Raw genomic sequence first — 24,653 nt, forward strand, 5'->3', positions numbered from 1 at the left:
TATATATATATATATACATCTGTATGAGGAGAAATATATATACACACGTCTGTATGAGGGGAAATATATATATATATACACGTCTGTATGAGGAGAAATATATATACACACGTCAGTATGAGGAGAAATATATATACACACGTCTGTATGAGGAGAAATATATATATATATATACATCTGTATGAGGAGAAATATATATACACACGTCTGTATGAGGAGAAATATATATACATGTCTGTATGAGGAGAAATATATATATATATACATCTGTATGAGGAGAAATATATATATATATATATACACGTCTGTATGAGGAGAAATATATATACACGTCTGTATGAGGAGAAATATATATATACACGTCTGTATGAGGAGAAATATATATATACACGTCTGTATGAGGAGAAATATATATACACGTCTGTATGAGGAGAAATATATATATACACACACGTCTGTATGAGGAGAAATATATATACACATGTCTGTATGAGGAGAAATATATATATATATACATCTGTATGAGGAGAAATATATATATATATACACGTCTGTATGAGGAGAAATATATATACACGTCTGTATGAGGAGAAATATATATACACACGTCTGTATGAGGAGAAATATATATATATATACATCTGTATGAGGAGAAATATATATACACACGTCTGTATGAGGGGAAATCTATATATATATACACGTCTGTATGAGGAGAAATATATATACACACGTCTGTATGAGGAGAAATATATATATATATACACGTCTGTATGAGGAGAAATATATATACACACGTCTGTATGAGGAGAAATATATATACACACGTCTGTATGAGGAGAAATATATATACACACGTCTGTATGAGGAGAAATATATATATATATATACATCTGTATGAGGAGAAATATATATACACGTCTGTATGAGGAGAAATATATATACACACGTCTGTATGAGGAGAAATATATATATATATATACATCTGTATGAGGAGAAATATATATACACACGTCTGTATGAGGGGAAATCTATATATATATACACGTCTGTATGAGGAGAAATATATATACACACGTCTGTATGAGGAGAAATATATATACACACGTCTGTATGAGGAGAAATATATATATATATACATCTGTATGAGGAGAAATATATATACACACGTCTGTATGAGGAGAAATATATATACATGTCTGTATGAGGAGAAATATATATATATATACATCTGTATGAGGAGAAATATATATATATATATACACGTCTGTATGAGGAGAAATATATATACACGTCTGTATGAGGAGAAATATATATATACACGTCTGTATGAGGAGAAATATATATATACACGTCTGTATGAGGAGAAATATATATACACGTCTGTATGAGGAGAAATATATATATACACACGTCTGTATGAGGAGAAATATATATATACATGTCTGTATGAGGAGAAATATATATATATACATCTGTATGAGGAGAAATATATATATATACACGTCTGTATGAGGAGAAATATATATACACGTCTGTATGAGGAGAAATATATATACACACGTCTGAATGAGGAGAAATATATATACACACATCTGTATGAGGAGAAATATATATACACGTCTGTATGAGGAGAAATATATATATACACGTCTGTATGGGGAGAAATATATATATACACGTCTGTATGAGGAGAAATATATATATACACGTCTGTATGAGGAGAAATATATATATACACGTCTGTATGGGGAGAAATATATATATACACGTCTGTATGAGGAGAAATATATATATACACGTCTGTATGAGGAAAAATATATATATACACGTCTGTATGAGGAGAAATATATATATACACGTCTGTATGAGGAGAAATATATATATACACGTCTGTATGAGGAGAAATATATATATATACACGTCTGTATGAGGAGAAATATATATACACGTCTGTATGAGGAGAAATATATATATACACGTCTGTATGGGGAGAAATATATATATACATGTCTGTATGAGGAGAAATATATATATACATGTCTGTATGAGGAGAAATCTATATATACACGTCTGTATGGGGAGAAATATATATATACATGTCTGTATGAGGAGAAATATATATATACACGTCTGAATGAGGAGAAATATATATACACACGTCTGTATGAGGAGAAATATATATACACGTCTGTATGAGGAGAAATATATATACACATGTCTGAATGAGGAGAAATATATATACATGTCTGTATGAGGAGAAATATATATACACACATCTGTATGAGGAGAAATATATATACACGTCTGTATGAGGAGAAATATATATATACACATCTGTATGAGGAGAAATATATATATACACGTCTGTATGAGGAGAAATATATATATACACGTCTGTATGAGGAGAAATATATATATACACGTCTGTATGAGGAGAAATATATATATACACGTCTGTATGAGGAGAAATATATATATACACGTCTGTATGGGGAGAAATATATATACACACATCTGTATGAGGAGAAATATATATACACGTCTGTATGAGGAGAAATATATATATACACGTCTGTATGGGGAGAAATATATATATACATGTCTGTATGAGGAGAAATATATATATACATGTCTGTATGAGGAGAAATCTATATATACACGTCTGTATGGGGAGAAATATATATATACATGTCTGTATGAGGAGAAATATATATACACACGTCTGTATGAGGAGAAATATATATATACACGTCTGTATGGGGAGAAATATATATATACATGTCTGTATGAGGATAAATATATATATACATGTCTGTATGAGGAGAAATCTATATATACACGTCTGTATGGGGAGAAATATATATATACACGTCTGAATGAGGAGAAATATATATACACACGTCTGTATGAGGAGAAATATATATACACGTCTGTATGAGGAGAAATATATATACACATGTCTGAATGAGGAGAAATATATATACATGTCTGTATGAGGAGAAATATATATACACACATCTGTATGAGGAGAAATATATATACACGTCTGTTTGAGGAGAAATATATATATACACGTCTGTATGGGGAGAAATATATATATACATGTCTGTATGAGGAGAAATATATATATACATGTCTGTATGAGGAGAAATCTATATATACACGTCTGTATGAGGAGAAATATATATATACACGTCTGTATGGGGAGAAATATATATATACATGTCTGTATGAGGAGAAATATATATATACACGTCTGAATGAGGAGAAATATATATACACACGTCTGTATGAGGAGAAATATATATATACACATCTGTATGGGGAGAAATATATATACACACGTCTGTATGAAGAGAAATATATACACACACGTCTGAATGAGGAGAAATATATATACACACGTCTGTATGAGGAGAAATATATATATACACGTCTGAATGAGGAGAAATATATATACACACGTCTGTATGAGGAGAAATATATATATACACATCTGTATGAGAAATATATATATATATATATACAGTCATATGTTAAAGTTTGGTCACCCCTATTAATGTTAACCTTTTGTTCTTTATAACAATTTTGTTTTTTTGCAACAGCTATTTCAGTTTCATATATCTAATAACTGATGGACTCAGTTATATTTCTGGATTCAAAAGAGGTTTATTGTACTAACAGAAAATGTGCAATCTGCATTTAAACAAAATTTGACCGGTGCAAAAGTATGGGCACCTCAACATAAATAGTAGATACACGTCTGTATGAGGGGAAATCTATATATATATACACGCCTGTATGAGGAGAAATATATATATATATATACACGTCTGTATGAGGAGAAATATATATATACACGTCTGTATGGGGAGAAATATATATACACACGTCTGTATGAGGAGAAATATATACACACACGTCTGTATGAGGAGAAATATATATATATACACATCTGTATGAGGAGAAATATATATACACGTCTGTATGAGGAGAAATATATATATACACGTCTGTATGGGGAGAAATATATATATACACGTCTGAATGAGGAGAAATATATATACACGTCTGTATGAGGAGAAATATATATATACACGTCTGTATGGGGAGAAATATATATATACACGTCTGAATGAGGAGAAATATATATATACACACGTCTGTATGAGGAGAAATATATATATACACGTCTGAATGAGGAGAAATATATATACACACGTCTGTATGAGGAGAAATATATATATACACATCTGTATGAGGAGAAATATATATATATATATACAGTCATATGTTAAAGTTTGGTCACCCCTATTAATGTTAACCTTTTGTTCTTTATAACAATTTTGTTTTTTTGCAACAGCTATTTCAGTTTCATATATCTAATAACTGATGGACTCAGTTATATTTCTGGATTCAAAAGAGGTTTATTGTACTAACAGAAAATGTGCAATCTGCATTTAAACAAAATTTGACCGGTGCAAAAGTATGGGCACCTCAACATAAAAGTGACATTAATATTTCGTAGATCCTCTTTTTGCAAAAATGACAGCCTCTAGTCGCTTCCTGTAGCTATTAATGAGTTCCTGGATCCTGGATGAAGGTATTTGTGACCATTCCTGTTTACAAAACAATTCCAGTTCAGTTAAGTTTGATGGTCGCCGAGCATGGACAGCCCGCTTCAAATCATCCCACAGATGTTCAATGATATTCAGGTCTGGGGACTGGGATGGCCATTCCAGAACATTGTAATTGTTCCTCTGCATGAATGCCTGAGTAGATTTGGAGCGGTGTTTTGGATCATTGTCTTGCTGAAATATCCATCCTCTGCGTAACTTCAACTTCATCACTGATTCTTGCACATTATTGTCAAGAATCTGCTGATACTGAGTTGAATCCATGCGACCCTCAACTTTAACAAGATTCCCGGTGCCGGCATTGGCCACACAGCCCCAAAGCATGATGGAACCTCTATCAAATTTTACTGTGGGTAGCAAGTGCTTTTCTTGGAATGCTGTGTTTTTTAGCCTCCATGCATAACGCCTTTTTGCATAACCAAACAACTCAATCTTTGTTTCATCAGTCCACAGGACCTTCTTCCAAAGTGTGACTGGCTTGTCCAAATGTGCTTTTGCATACCTCAGGCGACTTTGTTTGTGGCGTGCTTGCAGAAACGGCTTCTTTCGCATCACTCTCCCATACAGCTTCTCCTTGTGCAAAGTGCGCTGTATTGTTGACCGATGCACAGTGGCACCATCTGCAGCAAGATGATGCTGCAGGTCTTTGGAGGTGGTCTGTGGATTGTCCTTGACTGTTCTCACCATTCTTCTTCTCTGCCTTTCTGATATTTTTCTTGGCCTGCCACTTCTGGGCTTAACAAGAACTGTACCTGTGTTCTTCCATTTCCTTACTATGTTCCTCACAGTGGAAACTGACAGGTTAAATCTCTGAGACAACTATTTGTATCCTTCCCTTGAAAAGCTATGTTGAATAATCTTTGTTTTCAGATCATTTGAGAGTTGTTTTGAGGAGTCCATGATGCCACTCTTCATAGGAGAATCAAATAGGAGAACTACTTGCAAGTGGCCACCTTAAATACCTTTTCTCATGATTTGATACACCTGGCTATGAAGTTCAAAGCTCAATGAGGTTACAAAACCAATTTAGTGCTTCAGGAAGTCAGTAAAAAGTAGTTAGGAGTGTTCAAATCAAGAAAATGATAAGGGTGCCCATACTTTTTCACCGGTCAAATTTTGTTTAAATGCAGATTGCACATTTTCTGTTAGTACAATAAACCTCATTTGAATCCAGAAATATAACTGAGTCCATCAGTTATTAGATATATGAAACTGAAATAGCTGTTGCAAAAACCAAAATTGTTATAAAGAAAAAAGGTTAACATTAATAGGGGTGCCCAAACTTTTACATATGACTGTATATAAACAAATCTGTATGAGGAGAAATATATATATACAAGTCTGTATGAGGAGAAATATATATATATACGTCTGTATGAGGAGAAATATATATATACACGTCTGTATGAGGAGAAATATATATATACACGTCTGTATGAGGAGAAATATATATATACACGTCTGTATGAGGAGAAATATATATACACACGTCTGTATGAAGAGAAATATATATACACGTCTGTATGAGGAGAAATATATATATACACGTCTGTATGAGGAGAAATATATATATATACACGTCTGTATGAGGAGAAATATATATATACACGTCTGTATGAAGAGAAATATATATATACACGTCTGTATGAGGAGAAATATATATATATACACGTCTGTATGAGGAGAAATATATATATACACGTCTGTATGAAGAGAAATATATATATACACGTCTGTATGAGGAGAAATATATATATGTATACACGTCTGTATGAGGAGAAATATATATACACATCTGTATGAGGAGAAATATATATATATACACGTCTGTATAAGGAGAAATATATATACACACGTCTGTATGAGAAGAGATATATATATATACACGTCTGTATGAGGAGAAATATATATATACACGTCTGTATGAGGAGAAATATATATATATATAAATATATACACGTCTGTATGAGGAGAAATATATATATATACACGTCTGTATGAGGAGATATATATATATATACACACGTCTATATGAAGAGAAATATATATATACACGTCTGTATGAGGAGAAATATATATATATATAAATATATACATGTCTGTATGAGGAGAAATATATATATATATATATATATACACGTCTGTATGAGGAGAAATATATATATATATATATATATATATATACACACGTCTGTATCAGGAGAACATCTCCAGAATTCGCCCTTTTCTCACCATGGAAACAACAAAAACCCTCACTGTCGCATTGATCCACTTCTACCTGGACTACTGCAACGCTCTATTAATTGGCCTCCCCGCTACTCGACTTTCCCCTCTCCAGTCCAAACTTAATGCAGCAGCCAGGGTCATCTACCTGGCTAATCGGTACTCGGATGCGTCCGCTCTTCGCAAGTCCTTACATTGACTGCCCATTCATTATAGGGTCCAATTCAAAGTACTTGTTCTCACCTACAAAGCTCTCCACAGTGCCGCACCCCCCTACATCTCCTCCCTCATTTCTGTCTATCGGCCTAGCCGACCGCTGCGCTCTGCAAAAGACTTTCGACTAACCTCTGCACTAATCCGCACCTCCCACTCCCGACTCCAAGACTTTTCCCGCGCTGCGCCAATCCTCTGGAATACTCTACCCCAAGAAATTAGGACTATCCACAATTTGCACAGTTTTAGGCACTCTCTCAAAACACATCTATTCAGAGCAGCCTATCACGTTCACTAATCAGTCATTCTATGTGAAAGTGTGAGTATGTAGCCCATTCACTTTCTCTGTCCCCCACCTTCTCAAGATGGCTGGATCATTGTAAATACATCATTGTAAATACACACCTGTGCTTTGTATCTCTCCCACCTCATTGTAGATTGTAAGCTCTCACGAGCAGGGTCGTCTTATTTTACTTTAATTACTGTATTGTTAACATTGTTACTTATGACTTGTGTTTTGAAACTGTTAAACAGTAAAGCGCTGCAGAATATGTTGGCGCTATATAAATAAAGATTATTATTGTTAATATCCAGTATATATATACAGTGGGGCAAAAAAGTATTTAGTCAGTCAGCAATAGTGCAAGTTCCACCACTTAAAAAGATGAGAGGCGTCTGTAATTTACATCATAGGTAGACCTCAACTATGGGAGACAAACTGAGAAAAAAAAATCCAGAAAATCACATTGTCTGTTTTTTTTTCATTTTATTTGCATATTATGGTGGAAAATAAGTATTTGGTCAGAAACAAAATGTTATCTCAATACTTTGTGATATATCCTTTGTTGGCAATGACAGAGGTCAAACGTTTTCTGTAAGTCTTCACAAGGTTGCCACACACTGTTGTTGGTATGTTGGCCCATTCCTCCATGCAGATCTCCTCTAGAGCAGTGATGTTTTTGGCTTTTCGCTTGGCAACACGGACTTTCAACTCCCTCCAAAGGTTTTCTATAGGGTTGAGATCTGGAGACTGGCTAGGCCACTCCAGGACCTTGAAATGCTTCTTACGAAGCCACTCCTTCGTTGCCCTGGCGGTGTGCTTTGGATCATTGTCATGTTGAAAGACCCAGCCACGTTTCATCTTCAATGCCCTTGCTGATGGAAGGAGGTTTGCACTCAAAATCTCACGATACATGGCCCCATTCATTCTTTCATGTACCCGGATCAGTCGTCCTGGCCCCTTTGCAGAGAAACAGCCCCAAAGCATGATGTTTCCACCACCATGCTTTACAGTAGGTATGGTGTTTGATGGATGCAGCTCAGTATTCTTTTTCCTCCAAACACGACAAGTTGTGTTTCTACCAAACAGTTCCAGTTTGGTTTCATCAGACCATAGGACATTCTCTCAAAACTCCTCTGGATCATCCAAATGCTCTCTAGCAAACTTCAGACGGGCCCGGACATGTACAGGCTTAAGCAGTGGGACACGTCTGGCACTGCAGGATCTGAATCCATGGTGGCGTAGTGTGTTACTTATGGTAGGCCTTGTTACATTGGTCCCAGCTCTCTGCAGTTCATTCACTAGGTCCCCCCGCGTGGTTCTGGGATTTTTGCTCACCGTTCTTGTGATCATTCTGACCCCACGGGGTGGGATTTTGCGTGGAGCACCAGATCGAGGGAGATTATCAGTGGTCTTATATGTCTTCCATTTTCTAATTATTGCTCCCACAGTTGATTTCTTCACTCCAAGCTGGTTGGCTATTGCAGATTCAGTCTTCCCAGCCTGGTGCAGGGCTACAATTTTGTTTCTGGTGTCCTTTGACAGCTCTTTGGTCTTCACCATAGTGGAGTTTGGAGTCAGACTGTTTGAGGGTGTGCACAGGTGTCTTTTTATACTGATAACAAGTTTAAACAGGTGCCATTACTACAGGTAATGAGTGGAGGAAAGAGGAGACTCTTAAAGAAGAAGTTACAGGTCTGTGAGAGCCAGAAATCTTGATTGCTTGTTTCTGACCAAATACTTATTTTCCACCATAATATGCAAATAAAATGAAAAAAAAAACAGACAATGTGATTTTCTGGATTTTTTTTTCTCAGTTTGTCTCCCATAGTTGAGGTCTACCTATGATGTAAATTACAGACGCCTCTCATCTTTTTAAGTAGTGGAACTTGCACTATTGCTGACTGACTAAATACTTTTTTGCCCCACTGTATATATACAGTATATATACACGTCTGTATGAGGAGAAATATATATATACACACGTCTGTATGAGGAGAAATATATATATATATATGTCTGTATGAGGAGAAATATATATATACACGTCTGTATGAGGAGAAATATATATATATACACGTCTGTATGAGGAGAAATATATATATATACACGTCTGTATGAGGAGAAATATATATATATATATGTCTGTATGAGGAGAAATATATATATATACACGTCTGTATGAGGAGAAATATATATATATATACGTCTGTATGAGGAGAAATATATATATATACACGTCTGTATGAGGAGAAATATATATATATATACGTCTGTATGAGGAGAAATATATATATATACACGTCTGTATGAGGAGAAATATATATATATATACGTCTGTATGAGGAGAAATATATATATATACACGTCTGTATGAGGAGAAATATATATATATATATGTCTGTATGAGGAGAAATATGTCTATACACATCTGTTTGAGGAGAAATATATATATATACACGTCTGTATGAGGAGAAATATATATATATACACGTCTGTATGAGGAGAAATATATATATATATGTCTGTATGAGGAGAAATATGTCTATACACATCTGTTTGAGGAGAAATATATATATATACACGTCTGTATGAGGAGAAATATATATATATACACGTCTGTATGAGGAGAAATATATATATATACACGTCTGTATGAGGAGAAATATATATATATATATGTCTGTATGAGGAGAAATATGTCTATACACGTCTGTTTGAGGAGAAATATATATATATACACGTCTGTATGAGGAGAAATATATATATATATATATATATATATACACACACATGTCTGTATGAGGGGAAATATATATATATATATATATATATATACACATCTGTATAAGGAGAAAAATATATATATATTCTGTCTGTCTGTCTCTCTGTTTGTAACGGAAATCCTGCGTCGCTGATTGGTCATGTCCGGCCCGCCACGACCAATCAGCGACAGGCGCAGTCCGGCCATGAATTGGCACGGAATTCGAATGACACACGCCACCGCTACCGTCGGGAGATCTGTGGGGCTAGCTGCTGATCTCCCGACGGTTGCCGCTGGTCATCTCCTGGCGCACGGATTTGCCGCAATCAGCGATATTGGCGTGGAATCTTCATAAATAAACTACATACATATTCTAGAATACCCGATGCGTTAGAATCAGACCACCATCTAGTAGATACATAAGAAGATAAGAATCGGTGTAGACTTTTTCAGAACCTTAATTAGCACATAACATCAACTAGAAATCATTCATCACGCCTTCACATGTGGCCAACAATTTCCTGCGTTGTTCTCCACCCATCATGATTATATCAGCCTGACAATTGAATCAGACTCTTTAATTAGCTCCTAAGAAATAGCTGGGATGACATAATAATTTTTTAATATACATTTGAATATACTGAGAACAAATTAAATATTTTAGTGTACCTGTTATTTTTCCTCAAAACAGGCTAAAACTAAGAACATAATTTTTCTGACTTCATCCCCCACAACAGGTTAAAATATATTTACTTGCACATATTAGTCTCTTATCCAGTCTTAATTCTCATCCTTTATTACATACCACCCTCTCCTTTTCAGTGGACACTTCCTTGCATCAGCACTCTGTCAGTACCATAGATGCAGGAATTTCCCTTCCTTTACATTACGCCTTGTACTTGCCATTGTCTGATTGGTTGCCTAGTCCAAAGTGAAAGACCACCTCTGTATTAGGCTAGTTAAACATTTGCGTCTTTGTGCGCAGCGCATCGTGTGCAAGTAGAAACGCATGCAAAAATGCATCATGCGTTTTTGCATGTGTTTGCGTTTTTTTGCGCATTTGTTCTCTAGGTGTTAAACCAGTGTCTACACATGTGTACTCTTAAAACGCTTGCGTACACAAACGCAGGCGTGCGCATATCCATGCACACGCCTGCGTTCCCTTAGACTGTAATGCACTGTTTTGACGCATTCCATGCGCAAGCATACGCATGCGGTTTTTTGACGCCTTTGGGCAGACCCAAAAATGCAACAGGTTGCGTCCGGCACGTCTAGACGCACACCTTGAAAAAACACATGTGCACGAAAATGCAGAAGAACGCATGCAAACGCAAGACCATGTGCACGCCATGTTAAACATAGGTACGCATGACGCATGCGCACGGATGCGCACGATGCGCTGCGCACAAAAACGCTAATGTGAAACCAGCCTTAGGTATGTATGTCATGTTAACAGAAAGGAGACTAAGAGCAAAAAAAACAAAGACCCAACCCCATTTTCTGTAATCCATGTAGGCATCTCTGCAGCTCTGCTGCTTGAGACAGATTATACTTGACAGAAGGCAGTGGATAGTAATTTAGACAGAAAGGAGATACCTATTGGCCGACACTGTGATTTTTAAAGCAAAAAATTTAATTTTGAGAAAGCAAAGGAATTTTACAAATTGTGTCAGTCATGTAATTTGCCATCAGATGACTCAAAGTTTATTGAAAGTGACCATTTAATGAAATTACGATTGAATTTACCCTATCCTGAGCTCATAGACTCATATGTTCTCTTGTCATTCAATAGGTCAACATTGATTTCCCTACCCGAGAATTGACCAAACGAAACCTTGTGCATCCAACCTTGTCTTGTTTCGACCTTGCCCAACTGAGAGTGCGGAGCCTAATGGAAAGGGATTCCTACCCAAGGTTTCTACGCTCACAGATCTACAATGACCTCCTTAGCCAGACTCAGAAGAGCCCTTGTTAGTTATATGAGTGGTGGCAGAGACAGAATTGTCTATCCCAAGAAGAACCATCTTGCACTATGACCAAGAAGACTTGAGATGATTCCAATACGACTGCTTGAGACAATACAGCAGCTTCACTGCCAGCGCTACACATCTCATCTTCATCCTCACCTTACTATCCTTAAGTTATTTGTGGATGCTTAAAACAAAAGTCATTGACCCTGCAAAGGAGAAGATGGAGTGAAAAATATGAAATTACAAAGATGGGTACATTATATACACAACATAACGAAACATCCCCGATCCATCACATCAAATATGTTCTTAATTTTTACATTCTAATTTCTGCAGCAAAATGTCTAAACTCGTTATTTTCACTTTGGTATTTACTTAATCAATGTGTCACTATGTCCAACTGTAATTAGGGCATTCTTCATAGAGCTATACACTTTTTTAGACTTTTTTTCTTACTTTTAAAAGACAGATATAGACTTAGAAATATTTCACTTTCAACCAGAGCTTCAAATGGAAGATGGAATCTGTCAACATTATATCACCTCCAAGCTATTTATATGTGCATGCAGCTCTTTCATAGAGAAGCCCAGAAATACCTTAACATGGCCAGTCTGTTGCTCTGTTGCTGAGAAATAGGAGTTTGAACTGATATGCAAATGTGTATGGTAGATCCAAAGCCTCTGTCACTCCAACTCTTTTCCCTGCCCAGTACCGCCTCCTCCTGCAGCTTGACTGATGGCTCCTTTGCATGAAGTCACACAGAAAAGAGATAGTCAGTCAAGCAGGAGGGGGCTGCCCTGGGTGAGGAATAGAGCTGGAGTGACAGAGGCTTCAGATCTACCAGAATCCTTCAGCCTCATTTGCATGTTAATTAAAACACTGATTTCATAGGTAAGGATGAATGGACTAGCTATGTAAACATATTGCTGGACTTGCCTTTGAAAGAGCTACATGTGCATATAAATAGCTTTGGGGTGTGAAATCTGCTGACAGATTTCTTTTAAACTTGATACGTCTGCTTTCAGAGTCAACAATGGGGCCTCACAAACAAAGGAAATATCAGAATAAGCAGGTAATTAAAAAACAGTTCTAAGAATGTTGTTAGAGCAAGTGATGATTCATGTTGCATACTTTGAAATGGAGGTAAATTAATTAGCTTTCCCTTCCGGTCATCAATTAGCTTAACTATCTTGACGTCATTATAATAGGAAGTTACTCATAGTAGGGGTTTGATCTCCAAGGAATACGACTGCACAAGTCATTCAGAATATCTTGGAGAAGTTGAAGGAAGCAGCACTATCGGTCAGAGCGACAGCTTTCACAGATAATTCAGAGCTGTAATTCTCCCACACGATAAAAGTATATAATGCTCCACAATTTTGGATTATTTGTGACAGTGCGTTCTGCTTTGTGCAAAACGAAAAAAGTGGTTTGGTACCATGTTAGCCAGTAGAAAAAAAAATATAAAGTGCTCTCAGTGAGAGAAACAAAATAGGAATCTTGTGGGTATGATACCTTTTAATGGCTAACAAATAATAGTAAATGATGTTACAAAGCATGCTTTCGAGACAACTTATGTCTCTTCATCAGGTTGATATAACAAACTATTGTGCTTTAAACTGTATATAAATAAGGTTTCTTCAAATATTTTGTTATATCAGCCTGATGAAGAGACGTAAGTTGTCTCGAAAGCTTGCTTTGTAACATAATTTACTATTATTTGTTAGCCATTAAGAAGTATCATACCCACAAGATTCTAATTTTGTTTCTCTCACTGAGAGCACTTTATATACTGCTTTGCGCAGTCATGTTCTGTGACATGTTTCCTACCAATGCCAATAACATGTTATCCTTTATTATCCAAATCAGCGATAATAAGAGACACAGTGCTCCGGACAGACATCGTTTGCCATGTGAAAGCTATGCACAATCTTGATTATTTTTTCCCCTGAAAAAATAGAAATATGCAGAAATTTTACAACAGTCTAATCCAATTTGCAAATTTCTTCGCAATGAGATTAAGGGAGTTGATGGGAAGAGTCAGGTTTTCTGATTGGTGTCTCTTTGGGGGAATGGGTGTATGAATGGATGGCTCTGTAATAAATATGTTTGGTAGAACATAGTGGTGAGATAAGTAGGACTATTGGATTATGGTGCACCACAACGCTTTTGATGTTCAAATGTTAGATCTTCATATATTTGCATCTCAAGAATGTTTTATACCAAATCAGAACCTCTTTTTATCTGAAGATGCAATTATACCCAGTCATAAGCTCAGAAAGACTAAAGCAGTAAATGTGTTTCTGGGTCGTAGACATTTTTCAATGGACAGGGAAGAATAAACTACTGTCAGACTCTTCTCCAGCTTAACTTTTGCAACAACGAAAAATCCGACCTACCTAATCTTTCTTTCTCTTCCATAATGGTTGATTGGAAGATCTCTATGTAGAGTAGGTCATCAACCTTCTTTCATCTATTGTTAATGGGATCAGTAATGTGTATGGCTTTGTGACAACGTGAGACGTGAATAGAGTTGAGAAAATTTCCCAAAATTCGATACTAGCAGATTTGTTTACTTTGATGTGGAAATTTGATTCCTATCCAATAAATGTTGTGCCAATAGAATCTATCAGGAAGGCATTATAAAAAAAAAAACTCTTTTACTCACCTTTCTTCAACCCTCCCCTCATACATGAGATTAAAGTCTTCCGAACCTCTCAGTTTAGGTGGGATCTACTGACCATCTAATCTGTATAGTGGCTTTAAATGCATCTTTTCCTCATCTGGTCGCCTTAGGCTGGCCATAGACATTGGATTTTTTTACATCATTTGGCAACAACCACCTTTGCCTTCTCTCCCATCCAATACACAGGAGCGCTCGCTTGGCCAAACACGCCTCAGTTCTCTATGAGAAAGTCACCAACTGACAGGTCGGCTGGCGGCTTATCTCAGGGAGAACAATGCAATCGTCAGTCTGAAATCAGAGAAGTGAGATCAACATCTCTCCCAACCAACATTCTGCCGGTGCCCCCATACACATTAGACCATCAATATTGGTGGGCTCAGACAATCGTTCTTTACGATTTGCCCTAAGGTGAGAATTCCTTTGTATGGGGAAGTCGGGAGAATTACTGTAGTTGTTAGCCAAATGATTAAGCTAACAACTATCTAATATGTATTGAGCCCTTAGTGATATTCTGTTGGAAGTTGTTATTATTATATGTGTCTATGTATGGCCGCCCAACGGTTGCGATATTAATGGCAGCCTATCAAGGGTTTTGTTCGCATGACCCGAGAATTACTTTTGTGATAAATTGGAATCTTTACCTTACTTTGCGGAATGGTAGTGGTGGACACATAAAAACCAGGGTCCAGATATTTAATTTTATTATAGACTACAGAAGAAATTTCATTTTGTATCATCACATTTCTTTGCATTGTGTGATTATTATCAGTAGCTTCGTTTTTAATCTCCGTGTTTTTTTTAAGTAGGAACTAAAGACTTTAATTTTTCTGTTTGTATATAATATGCACAATCCAAATGGATGAATATACCTCGTGTTCTGCTTTTGCAATATACAATATTCACTGGGTTCACACTTTTTGCAGGATCCTAATTATTTTTACTGGAACTCAACATGGTGCCAAAATAATTTCATTTTTACGGGACACATCCTGATGAGATTTTTTTTCACCTTTGAGGTAAGCTGAAGTATTGGAAGAAAAAAAAGTCAACACTTGCAAATTGAGATCAATTTATCAATCACTTTTGATCTGCTGCAAAAAAAAGATGTGTGAACTCCAAGGTTAATAATTAGGTTTTGCATTTTGCACATGTATTTTAGTAATAGCTTTTCTCACTCAGCCAGATCCCAAGTATGAAAACCGCATCATGGCTAAACAGAAAGACATCAGGGAAAGCCGTGGATAAAACCGGGGTAATCGGACCCTGCACTCATACTCCTTTCTATAAAGGCCTCCTAATTCGGTCTCTAATTCCTACTAACAAGCAATTGATAGCAAAACAGTAAGTCACGGAAGGGAAGAAGACTGCAGGCAGGGGAGTACATGGATATTATGAGGCCCAATTGCAAAAGTCCTAATTGGACTCCCCTCCGTCCTACAGAAAAATGTATTCTGCGGAGTAGATGTGGGCGCATTGGCACAGTCAAAAAGAGCATACTTCCCAGCTATAAAGACAGACAATGAGGTTTGTATAGTAACACTTATGCAGTAATATGTCCCCTACTGAAGCTCCTCACCCACCCACTATGACACCCCATTCATGGCCCCCGTAGAGTATTTATTTCAACAAAATGCCCTCCATGCACACCATGATACTGTCACAGTGAATCTTCCCCATTACCCCCCATTTGCTCAGCATGGTGAACAAAATATAATGTCCCCATAATTCCGTCACCCACATTATGATGCCCCACAGCACCCTCAAACTATGCTGGTTCCCTACACAGAAGATGGCCCCTACACTTTATGATGTGCCCATTGTCCCCCACACAGTATGATGTCTTCCACAGCCCTCCACACAGTATGATGTCTTTCACAGCCCCCCACACAGTATGATGGACTCCACAGCCCCCCCACACATTATGATGGTCTCCACAGCCCCCCACACAGTATGTTGGCCTCCACAACCCCCCATACAGCATGATGGTCTCCACAGCCTCCCACACAGTATGATGGTCTCCACAGCCCCCCACACAGTATGATGGCTCCCACAGCCCCCCACACAGTATGATGGTCTCCACAGCCCACCACACAGTTTGATGGCATCCACAGCCCCCCACACAGTATGATGGTCTCCTCAGCCCCCCACAGGGTATGATAGTCTCCACAGCCCCCCACACAGTATGATGGTCTCCACAGCCCACCACACAGTATGATGGTCTCCACAGCCCCTCACACAGTATGATGGTCTCCACAGCCCCCCACACAGTATGATGGCTCCCACAGCCCTCCACACAATATGATGTTATCCACAGCCCACCACACAGTTTGATGGCATCCACAGCCCCCCACACAGTATGATGGTCTCCTCAGCCCCCCACAGGGTATGATGGTCTCCACAGCCCCCCACACAGTATGATGGTCTCTACAGCCCACCACACAGTATGATGGTCTCCACAGCCACTCACACAGTATGATGGCCTCCACAGCCCCCCTACACAGTATGATGGTCTCCACAACCCCCCTACACAGTATGATGGTCTCCACAACCCCCCTACACAGTATGATGGTCTCCACAGCCCCTCACACAGTATGATGGCCTCCACAGCCCCCCTACACAGTATGATGCCCCCAAATCTCTCCCCAGCCATCATGTTTCTTTTTGGATACAAATTCTACTTAAGTGAAAACAGCAGTAAATATTTGCAGCATAAGGTGACAATGAACAGCACCAGGGGAACCTTTCCGTTGATTCATGTTCTCCTAGAATGGATTTTATGATGCAGTTTAACAACATAACACCTCCGGCCATGTAATGTGTGATCACTTTCTGACTATAATTTCAACACAAGATGGATTCCAGATGAAGCTCTATATGCCAGGACAGACTTTATACACTGTCCAGGCTCGCTTGCTCCTGGCTTGTTGTGCATTGCCCTAGTTGAAGGCATAACTTAACTACAGTAACATTGGCAGCTTGAGGCGCAAACACAGCAATATAACAATCTGCTGCTATTTTCAAGATGTCTCAACTGCAATGCTTCCATAAATGTGCAGGAAGCTGCTAATCAGACCATTACTAAACAGGTTGTCCTTTCTGGACAACCAGTTTTCAGAAGGAAGCCTCCCTGGTGAATGGGAAGGGTGTGAATTCTCACACAACCACATGTAATTACTGCAGGAGATATGTAGGATTAGGATCTGTTCACATGTTGTGCATTTGGTGCGGATTTTATTATTATTATTATTATTATGCATTTATATAGCGCCATTTATTCCATGGTGCTTTTCATGTGAAAAGGGGAAATATAGACAAGTATAATAAACATGTGTAAGACAAGGGACACACAAGTACATAAGGAGAGAGGACCCTGCCCAAGAGGGCTCACAGAGTACAGGGATGGGTGAGGATACAGTAGGAGAGGGTAGAGCAGGTCGTGCAGTGGTTCGGTAAACCAAGGATCATTGCAGGCTGTAGGCTTGTCGGATTTTATGAGCAGATCGTCAACACAGAAAACCAATAAAAAAAAAGTTAAATAACTTTTATTCATAGTCGTTAAAAATACCAAGTATAAACCTAATATCATGTAAATCAGGACACAAAAAGGCCATAAAAAGTATACATCGCCATGTCGGTATGTTCAATACAATTGATTAAATACAGGAAATTACCTAAGGGAATAGTGAAGTATCTTAGCCTTAGTTACCCTTCCTGGCAGCGGAGGATGGCACACTAAGGGGTACTTCACACACAACGAGATCGTTAGCGAGATTGCTGAAACGTCACCGATTTTGTGACGCAACAGCGACCTCGCCAGCGATCTCGCTACGTGTGGCACATAGCGGCAACCAGCCCCCCGCTGTGATCTCGCTGATCATGCTCGAATGTCCTGGGCCATTTTTTGATCGTTGACGTCCTGCTGGCCAGCATGCATCGCTGTGTTTGACACCGACGAGCGACCTCGTTGGCGACACAGAACTCATGGATGCAGGCGTGAGTCGTCAGAATAGCTGCTGTGTGACAAGGTCCCACAAATCGATTTGCACCAGCTTTAATCAGAAGTTCCTTCCAGTGTGGACTTGCCCATGCACAGCAAACATTCAAATGACTGGGTGAATCAGGTGAACAGGAGATGGGGAGACACTGCCCTTCTTTGATACCTATATCCCAAATCCGGTGTATAGTTATCCAGATGGGAGTTAATTTCTTGAGATTCAAGGTGCATCTTGTGCAAATGTATGTAAACGTGAACAGTGTAGGACTGGGGTGACAAGGGCCACGAGTAACATTGATTCTGGGGGCTCAGTGTTAAGCTACATGCAAATATCACATTACCCTCATTCACAAACTTACCTCTCTTTCTATATATTAATTAACTAGTTTGTTGAGTGTAGAAGATGCTGCTTTTGTCTCTACATAGTGAATCAAATGTATTGGGCCAAGTACTGCTCATGTTGGTGGGTAAGCGGGGCCTACCCCAGGGAAGGTGAATACTTTGGTGGGCCAGTCCAAACCTAAACATAAACCAGTATGTTTTGTTTCCCATTGACTACTATTATAAAAAAATGAATACATGATTGAATAGATGTTTTTGAGGTCTCCTACTGTGCTATAAAGCATAGCAGTAATCCTTTCAGTACTGTCATAACGAGTTATCCTGATGTTAACCCGTCTGCATCTACAGTTTACTAGGCTTTTCGGCCTGACATACGGCCTGGGGTTTATCCGCAGAGCTGAATAAAACTGCAGAAAAACATCATTATATCATAATGAGTTATAGCAAATAACACACTTAGTTCTAGGTCTCTGGAACACAAAAAGGCCAACTCAGATCTGTTTGTAGTGTTCACAGGGAACTTCTGCTCCAATGTGACTGCACCTGGTCTGTACAATGCGTAATCACCAGATTCCATTAATATTAACATTACCGGCACTGAAAGCACCAGACATATAGAGCCTGCATGTAAAAGGCATGCACAAATTTTGTCTTTACACTATTTCAATGTTAGTGTACCTTCCTTACCCTAAAGGAATTTTATTATTATTATTTTTTATTATAGCGCCATTTATTCTATGGTGCTTTACATGGGAGAATTTTAGCTGCTTTCTTTTCGCAACAGCACAACTCTTTATTCATGGCATTCGCTTGGTATTGCAGCAGAGCCACCTCTAAATGACTGGATTGAGCTGCAATACCAGTTGTAGCCCTTAAACAAGGGTGGCGCTGTAACTAGAGAAAAGCAGCTTTTTTTTTTTTCCCTGAACTCATACAACATGTTTTATTTTCCATAGCTGTTTTATATGAGTTGTGTCACATACATTGTGACAATATTTTAGTGTAGATAAAGATATTCCCCAGATGTTATTATCTGTGCTGAACAACAGGAACGTTGTGATAATCAAATCCAGAACGGCGTTGAAGTTTAGTTCTCTCAAGATTGCTCCATGCGGCTAAATGGTGCCTAAATATAGACGCCGGTGTAGCTGCATAGTTTTTAAAGCATGAGGCTCTTCAGAAAAACACCAGCTGTGTTTTTACTGAAGCATGTTCTTTGTCTTTTTTTATTTAATGATTTTTGCAGCATCTCTGCCACAGGCGTCTTATTTTTCAAATTTTACATATAAAATAGTTGTGGCTTCCAAGCAGCAGCCGCCTGAAGAATGGCGCGGTCACTCCTTTTATCCGCTTCACGGCTTTCAAAGTCTGCAATGGTTAAAAAAAAGTTAAAAAGATGGAAAATGTGCACAGCAAGTCATTTTGACTTTGCTGTGAATGTGTTCATCATTTTGAATATTTATTGAGCCCTTTTTCAGGTGGGTTCCAGGCAAAATTAGCCTTAAAAAGATTCTGTGTTCACAAACCCTAAAGGAGACCAAAGGGTTCCTCTGTTTTTCAAAAAGAAGCTATTATTGTGACCTCCAAACATCTAGTTACAAGATCTGCATTGTCTGCCTTATAGAGGATGGTAATGCTATTAGCGGCATTATATTGTCTAGGGGCCATGGTACACATTTTCCATTGGGGTCCATTAGAATCCGTTCAATAAATTCTAAATATTTCATAGATTTTTATTTAGATTCCTCTGTTTCTATCTTTCGAGAAAGCAGCCCTGATGGTTGCCTTATTATGAGTATATCTATGGCTGGCTGCAGGGGCAGGCATATCATTGGTGCAACCAGGGGCCCAAGAGAAAAGGAGGCTCATATCCACTTACAAAGCAGGTATAGTTGTTCATTATGATACGTCTATTGGACAGCTAATGGCCCATATATTGTTCTTGCACAGGGGCCCTCTTCTGTTTCTGTCCACCAGTGGCTGAGAGATATTAATACTACATTTTGCAACTCTCCGGTTTTTGCCGAATGTAAAAAGTGTTTACTACGGTGTCGGTGCTGGACCATTATACAATTCCTGTTCCCCATTTACCCCAATATACTGCATTTTTCCTTTCTGTTTGCAATATGTGAAGCCAAAATTGTCCATGTCCATAGGCTGCAGTGACTTTTTAAAACTTTTTTGTTACTATGTAACTACTGTATATCTTCCAAGTTCAAAGATGACTGGTTCAACTGGTTTACAATAAGTTGGGTGTAATCCAGATCTTCCAAGCGATGTCTTGTCCCTTATGTAAAGAGTGTCTGGAAACGCTACGTTGGCTATTATTTCCTTCTTGGCACTTGTATATATATGTATAGTAGCATCATAGGTTGACGAGCGACGGTGTATGACTAACATACAGCAGACCAGTAAAAATGGTACTAACTTCCTTGTATAAAATAACACTGTTCCTGTTGTAGCACTTGTTTATCATCTTGCATATAGATTTATGGGTATTCACAGACTTTTGGACAATATTTGCTGTCAACATTCATTTTCATCTTTTGTCTTAACGGCAACTGCAACCCGTCTAGTGCCCTGTAAAGTGATTACCTGTCAGTAATGATAATGACCGGTGTAGTCTCAGTACGTTGCGAAGCTACAGAATATCAGCTGTTTTTTTATTATTTCCATTTGCAAATAATATCTATAGATATAATGGATAGAGCCTTGTACACACTTATTTTTTTTTCCTTGCCAACTCCATCATTGTGTCTATATTCTGTATAAAATATACAAGTTCCTTTCCAGACATAGAGCAACTTAAATGTACTGTAATAGGCCCACACTTGTGAATTTTACTCATATCAGTCTTCAGCGTGTAGTAGAGAATGAACCCACATAGCTTTGTGTGCTCGTCACTAACGTGTAAACCTAGTTAAAAACGGAAACCGTGACTAACCAGACATAGGATGGAAACTTTCACCCACAACATATCATCTTGTTTCAGTTTTAGCAGTTGCTTCTAATTTTGGCTAGTAAAAAAAAAACACCTACGTAAAAAAGACAATTGTGAAAGAAAAGCTGCAAAAATATATATTAAAAAAAATTAGTACAAAAAAAATTGAAAAATTGTAAAAATAAGGATAATATGTGTTGTGAAATAATAATTAAAACAAGAAATAGAACAATAAAAGATGCATTAAATAAAAAAGAGTGCTATGATTTTGGCTAACTATGATTAGTGCTAATAAATACTGTAATTGGTTCTTTTAAGGTGCAGTCAAGTTGTGATTTTTGCAGTCATTGTTACAAATTTGACAGCCTCGTCTGTATACAGTCTAAATGATGAACACAAATCTGACAGCAATTAAGTCCAATTAGAAACAGTGAACTTATCTCCTTCACCAAGAAGGTGATGTCTTTGTTTTGTCTATCAGCATCCCATCATTCAAAAAGGGTTATTAAAAAGAAATAGCTATCCATAGGATAACAGATAACTCGCTAGTTACACATGTTCTGATAGCTGGGATTCCCAGCATTCCTGAAATCAGGGCTTTGGAACCCCGAGAATGGAGCTCTGCAGCCCCGTCTCCTATGCACAATCTCCGCTCCATTCAACTGATCATATGCTCGATCTCCACTCCATTGAATGGATAGTATGCTCGATCTCCACTCAATTGAATGGATCATGAGTGTGATCTCTGCGCCCCTGAATGGGTTGTAAGCTTGATCTAAACTCCATTGAATCGATCGTATACTCGTTCTCTGCTCTATTGAATGGATCACATGTTTGATCTTCGCTCCATTGAATGGATCATATGCTCGATCTCCTCTCCATTGAATGGATCGCATGCTTGATTTCTGCTCCACTGAATGGATCATATGCTCGATCTCCACTCCATTGAATGGATAAAAAAAAATCATGTAATTAAAAAAAATTATTTAAAAAATAGGTCACTTTTCGATGATAGCTGTCCTTTAAAGAAGACATGTCACCATTTCTGACTTGACCGATTTAATAAACAACTTGTATTCCCTTTATAATAAACATTTGGGATTCTGCACTGTGCTGTTCCTCTGTTACTCTTAATGAAAAATTTAAATTTTTCTGTCAATTGGGTGTTACCATTCTCTGTGTCAAAGAGGTGTGTTCCTATATAATCTAATACGGTCACCACTGATTGGGCAGAGACCAGAATCGCACCTCTAGGAGACAATTTAATTAGTTACAAGGAAGAATCACAGATAAAGGGAAAACACAGAAAAGTAAAACCTTGAATGAGGCTATACCACCATCATCTAATGTCCCTATGTCACTTTTTTATTCTGTGTAAGGCAACTGCAGTGATGTGTACGGGGGATGTTATCTGTGAGATCCATACGTCTGTACCAATGTATTCACGTCACTTGTATTGTGAATTTCTCTTTACATATACAGTATAAGAAGAACAATCAGAAATCTGTACAGAAATACTATAAATGGCAAATGACTGAATCACTGATTTCCATGTTCTGCATGTCTCACACATTTCTTATTTTCTAGACAACCATTTTTGTAAAAAATAAATAAATAAATTAAATAAATCATGGATTGGTTTTCATTTAAGTTTGGATAAATTTTAAAATTTCCAATAAAATCTGTAAGACCTCAAACACCTTGTTGTACTACCATTGTAAACCATGTTGTGGGGATCCATAAGAGCAGCCTCTAAGGCTTTTTCCATTATATCAATGCTGATGACCTACCCTCCGGGCTCATGCACACAAACTTAAAAATCATGATTGCCGTTCGTCATTTTGATGGCTACCACTCTCTAAGTGCCTGTGAACATCTGATTTTTTTTTCTCGTTTTTGACAGATAGCTCTCGTACCCATTTTATTCTACGGGCCGGTGAACATGTCCAATTTTTTCCTTGGAATAAGTGGTCAAAACCAAAAAATCACAGCATACTCGATTTGCCTTCGGTAATCAAGATGCTCCCAGATGCTATTCAAGTCCATGGGTTCGTCTTTCACGACAGACTGAATGAAGAAGATGGAGAAACTTTTTTTTTTATTCTCCGAATCCGAGAAAATCGGATCCCACTCTGATCACGTTCCGATTAAACTCTGATCAGATGTGATTAGCATAATCAGGCAGATTTTCTCATAGTAGGGTGACCGTAGCCTTTGGATGGATACCAGATTGATTGTTATCAATCCCAATCAGCTGTTAGCAACTTTGGCATCGTCCAGATGTAAATATTGTATGGGTCGGGACGGCACCGTTCCATCACACTGTTTAGTGGCTGCTCTCGTGTACTCCATTCACTTCATCAGGAGCTGATCTGCAGTACCTGAGGCAACCACCAAACATCATAAAGCAAGAGAAGAAAAAAGGACCACTGCAAGGAGCACACACTGAACCAATTAGAAAATAATTATTTTATTGATGCAAAAAGTACATGTTAAAAACATAATAAAAACATAGTAAGCATCCCACAATATATAACAGTTGAGTAAGGCACATAAGACATATGAATCCTCATGTAATAACCCATATGTGAAACATATGT

At 37.7% G+C, this 24,653-nt stretch overlaps 1 protein-coding gene across 2 annotated transcripts in view; it reads left to right on the plus strand.

Annotated features, from left to right (window-relative positions):
- LOC141085775 (regulator of G-protein signaling 8-like) overlaps positions 1–13,467 on the plus strand; it is a 50,560-nt gene extending 37,093 nt beyond the window's left edge. For both annotated transcript variants that reach the window (XM_073571340.1, XM_073571341.1), the window contains exon 5: positions 11,913–13,467. In XM_073571340.1, the coding sequence (XP_073427441.1) occupies positions 11,913–12,095 (183 nt within the window). In that variant the 3' untranslated portion in view covers positions 12,096–13,467. The remainder of the gene's footprint in view (positions 1–11,912) is intronic.
- The last annotated feature ends 11,186 nt before the right edge of the window (positions 13,468–24,653 follow it).

The sequence above is a fragment of the Dendrobates tinctorius genome, unplaced genomic scaffold, assembly GCF_039654945.1.
Source record: "Dendrobates tinctorius isolate UK_male_01 unplaced genomic scaffold, ASM3965494v1 ptg000029l, whole genome shotgun sequence".
In the NCBI taxonomy this organism is placed as follows: Eukaryota; Metazoa; Chordata; class Amphibia; order Anura; family Dendrobatidae; genus Dendrobates; species Dendrobates tinctorius.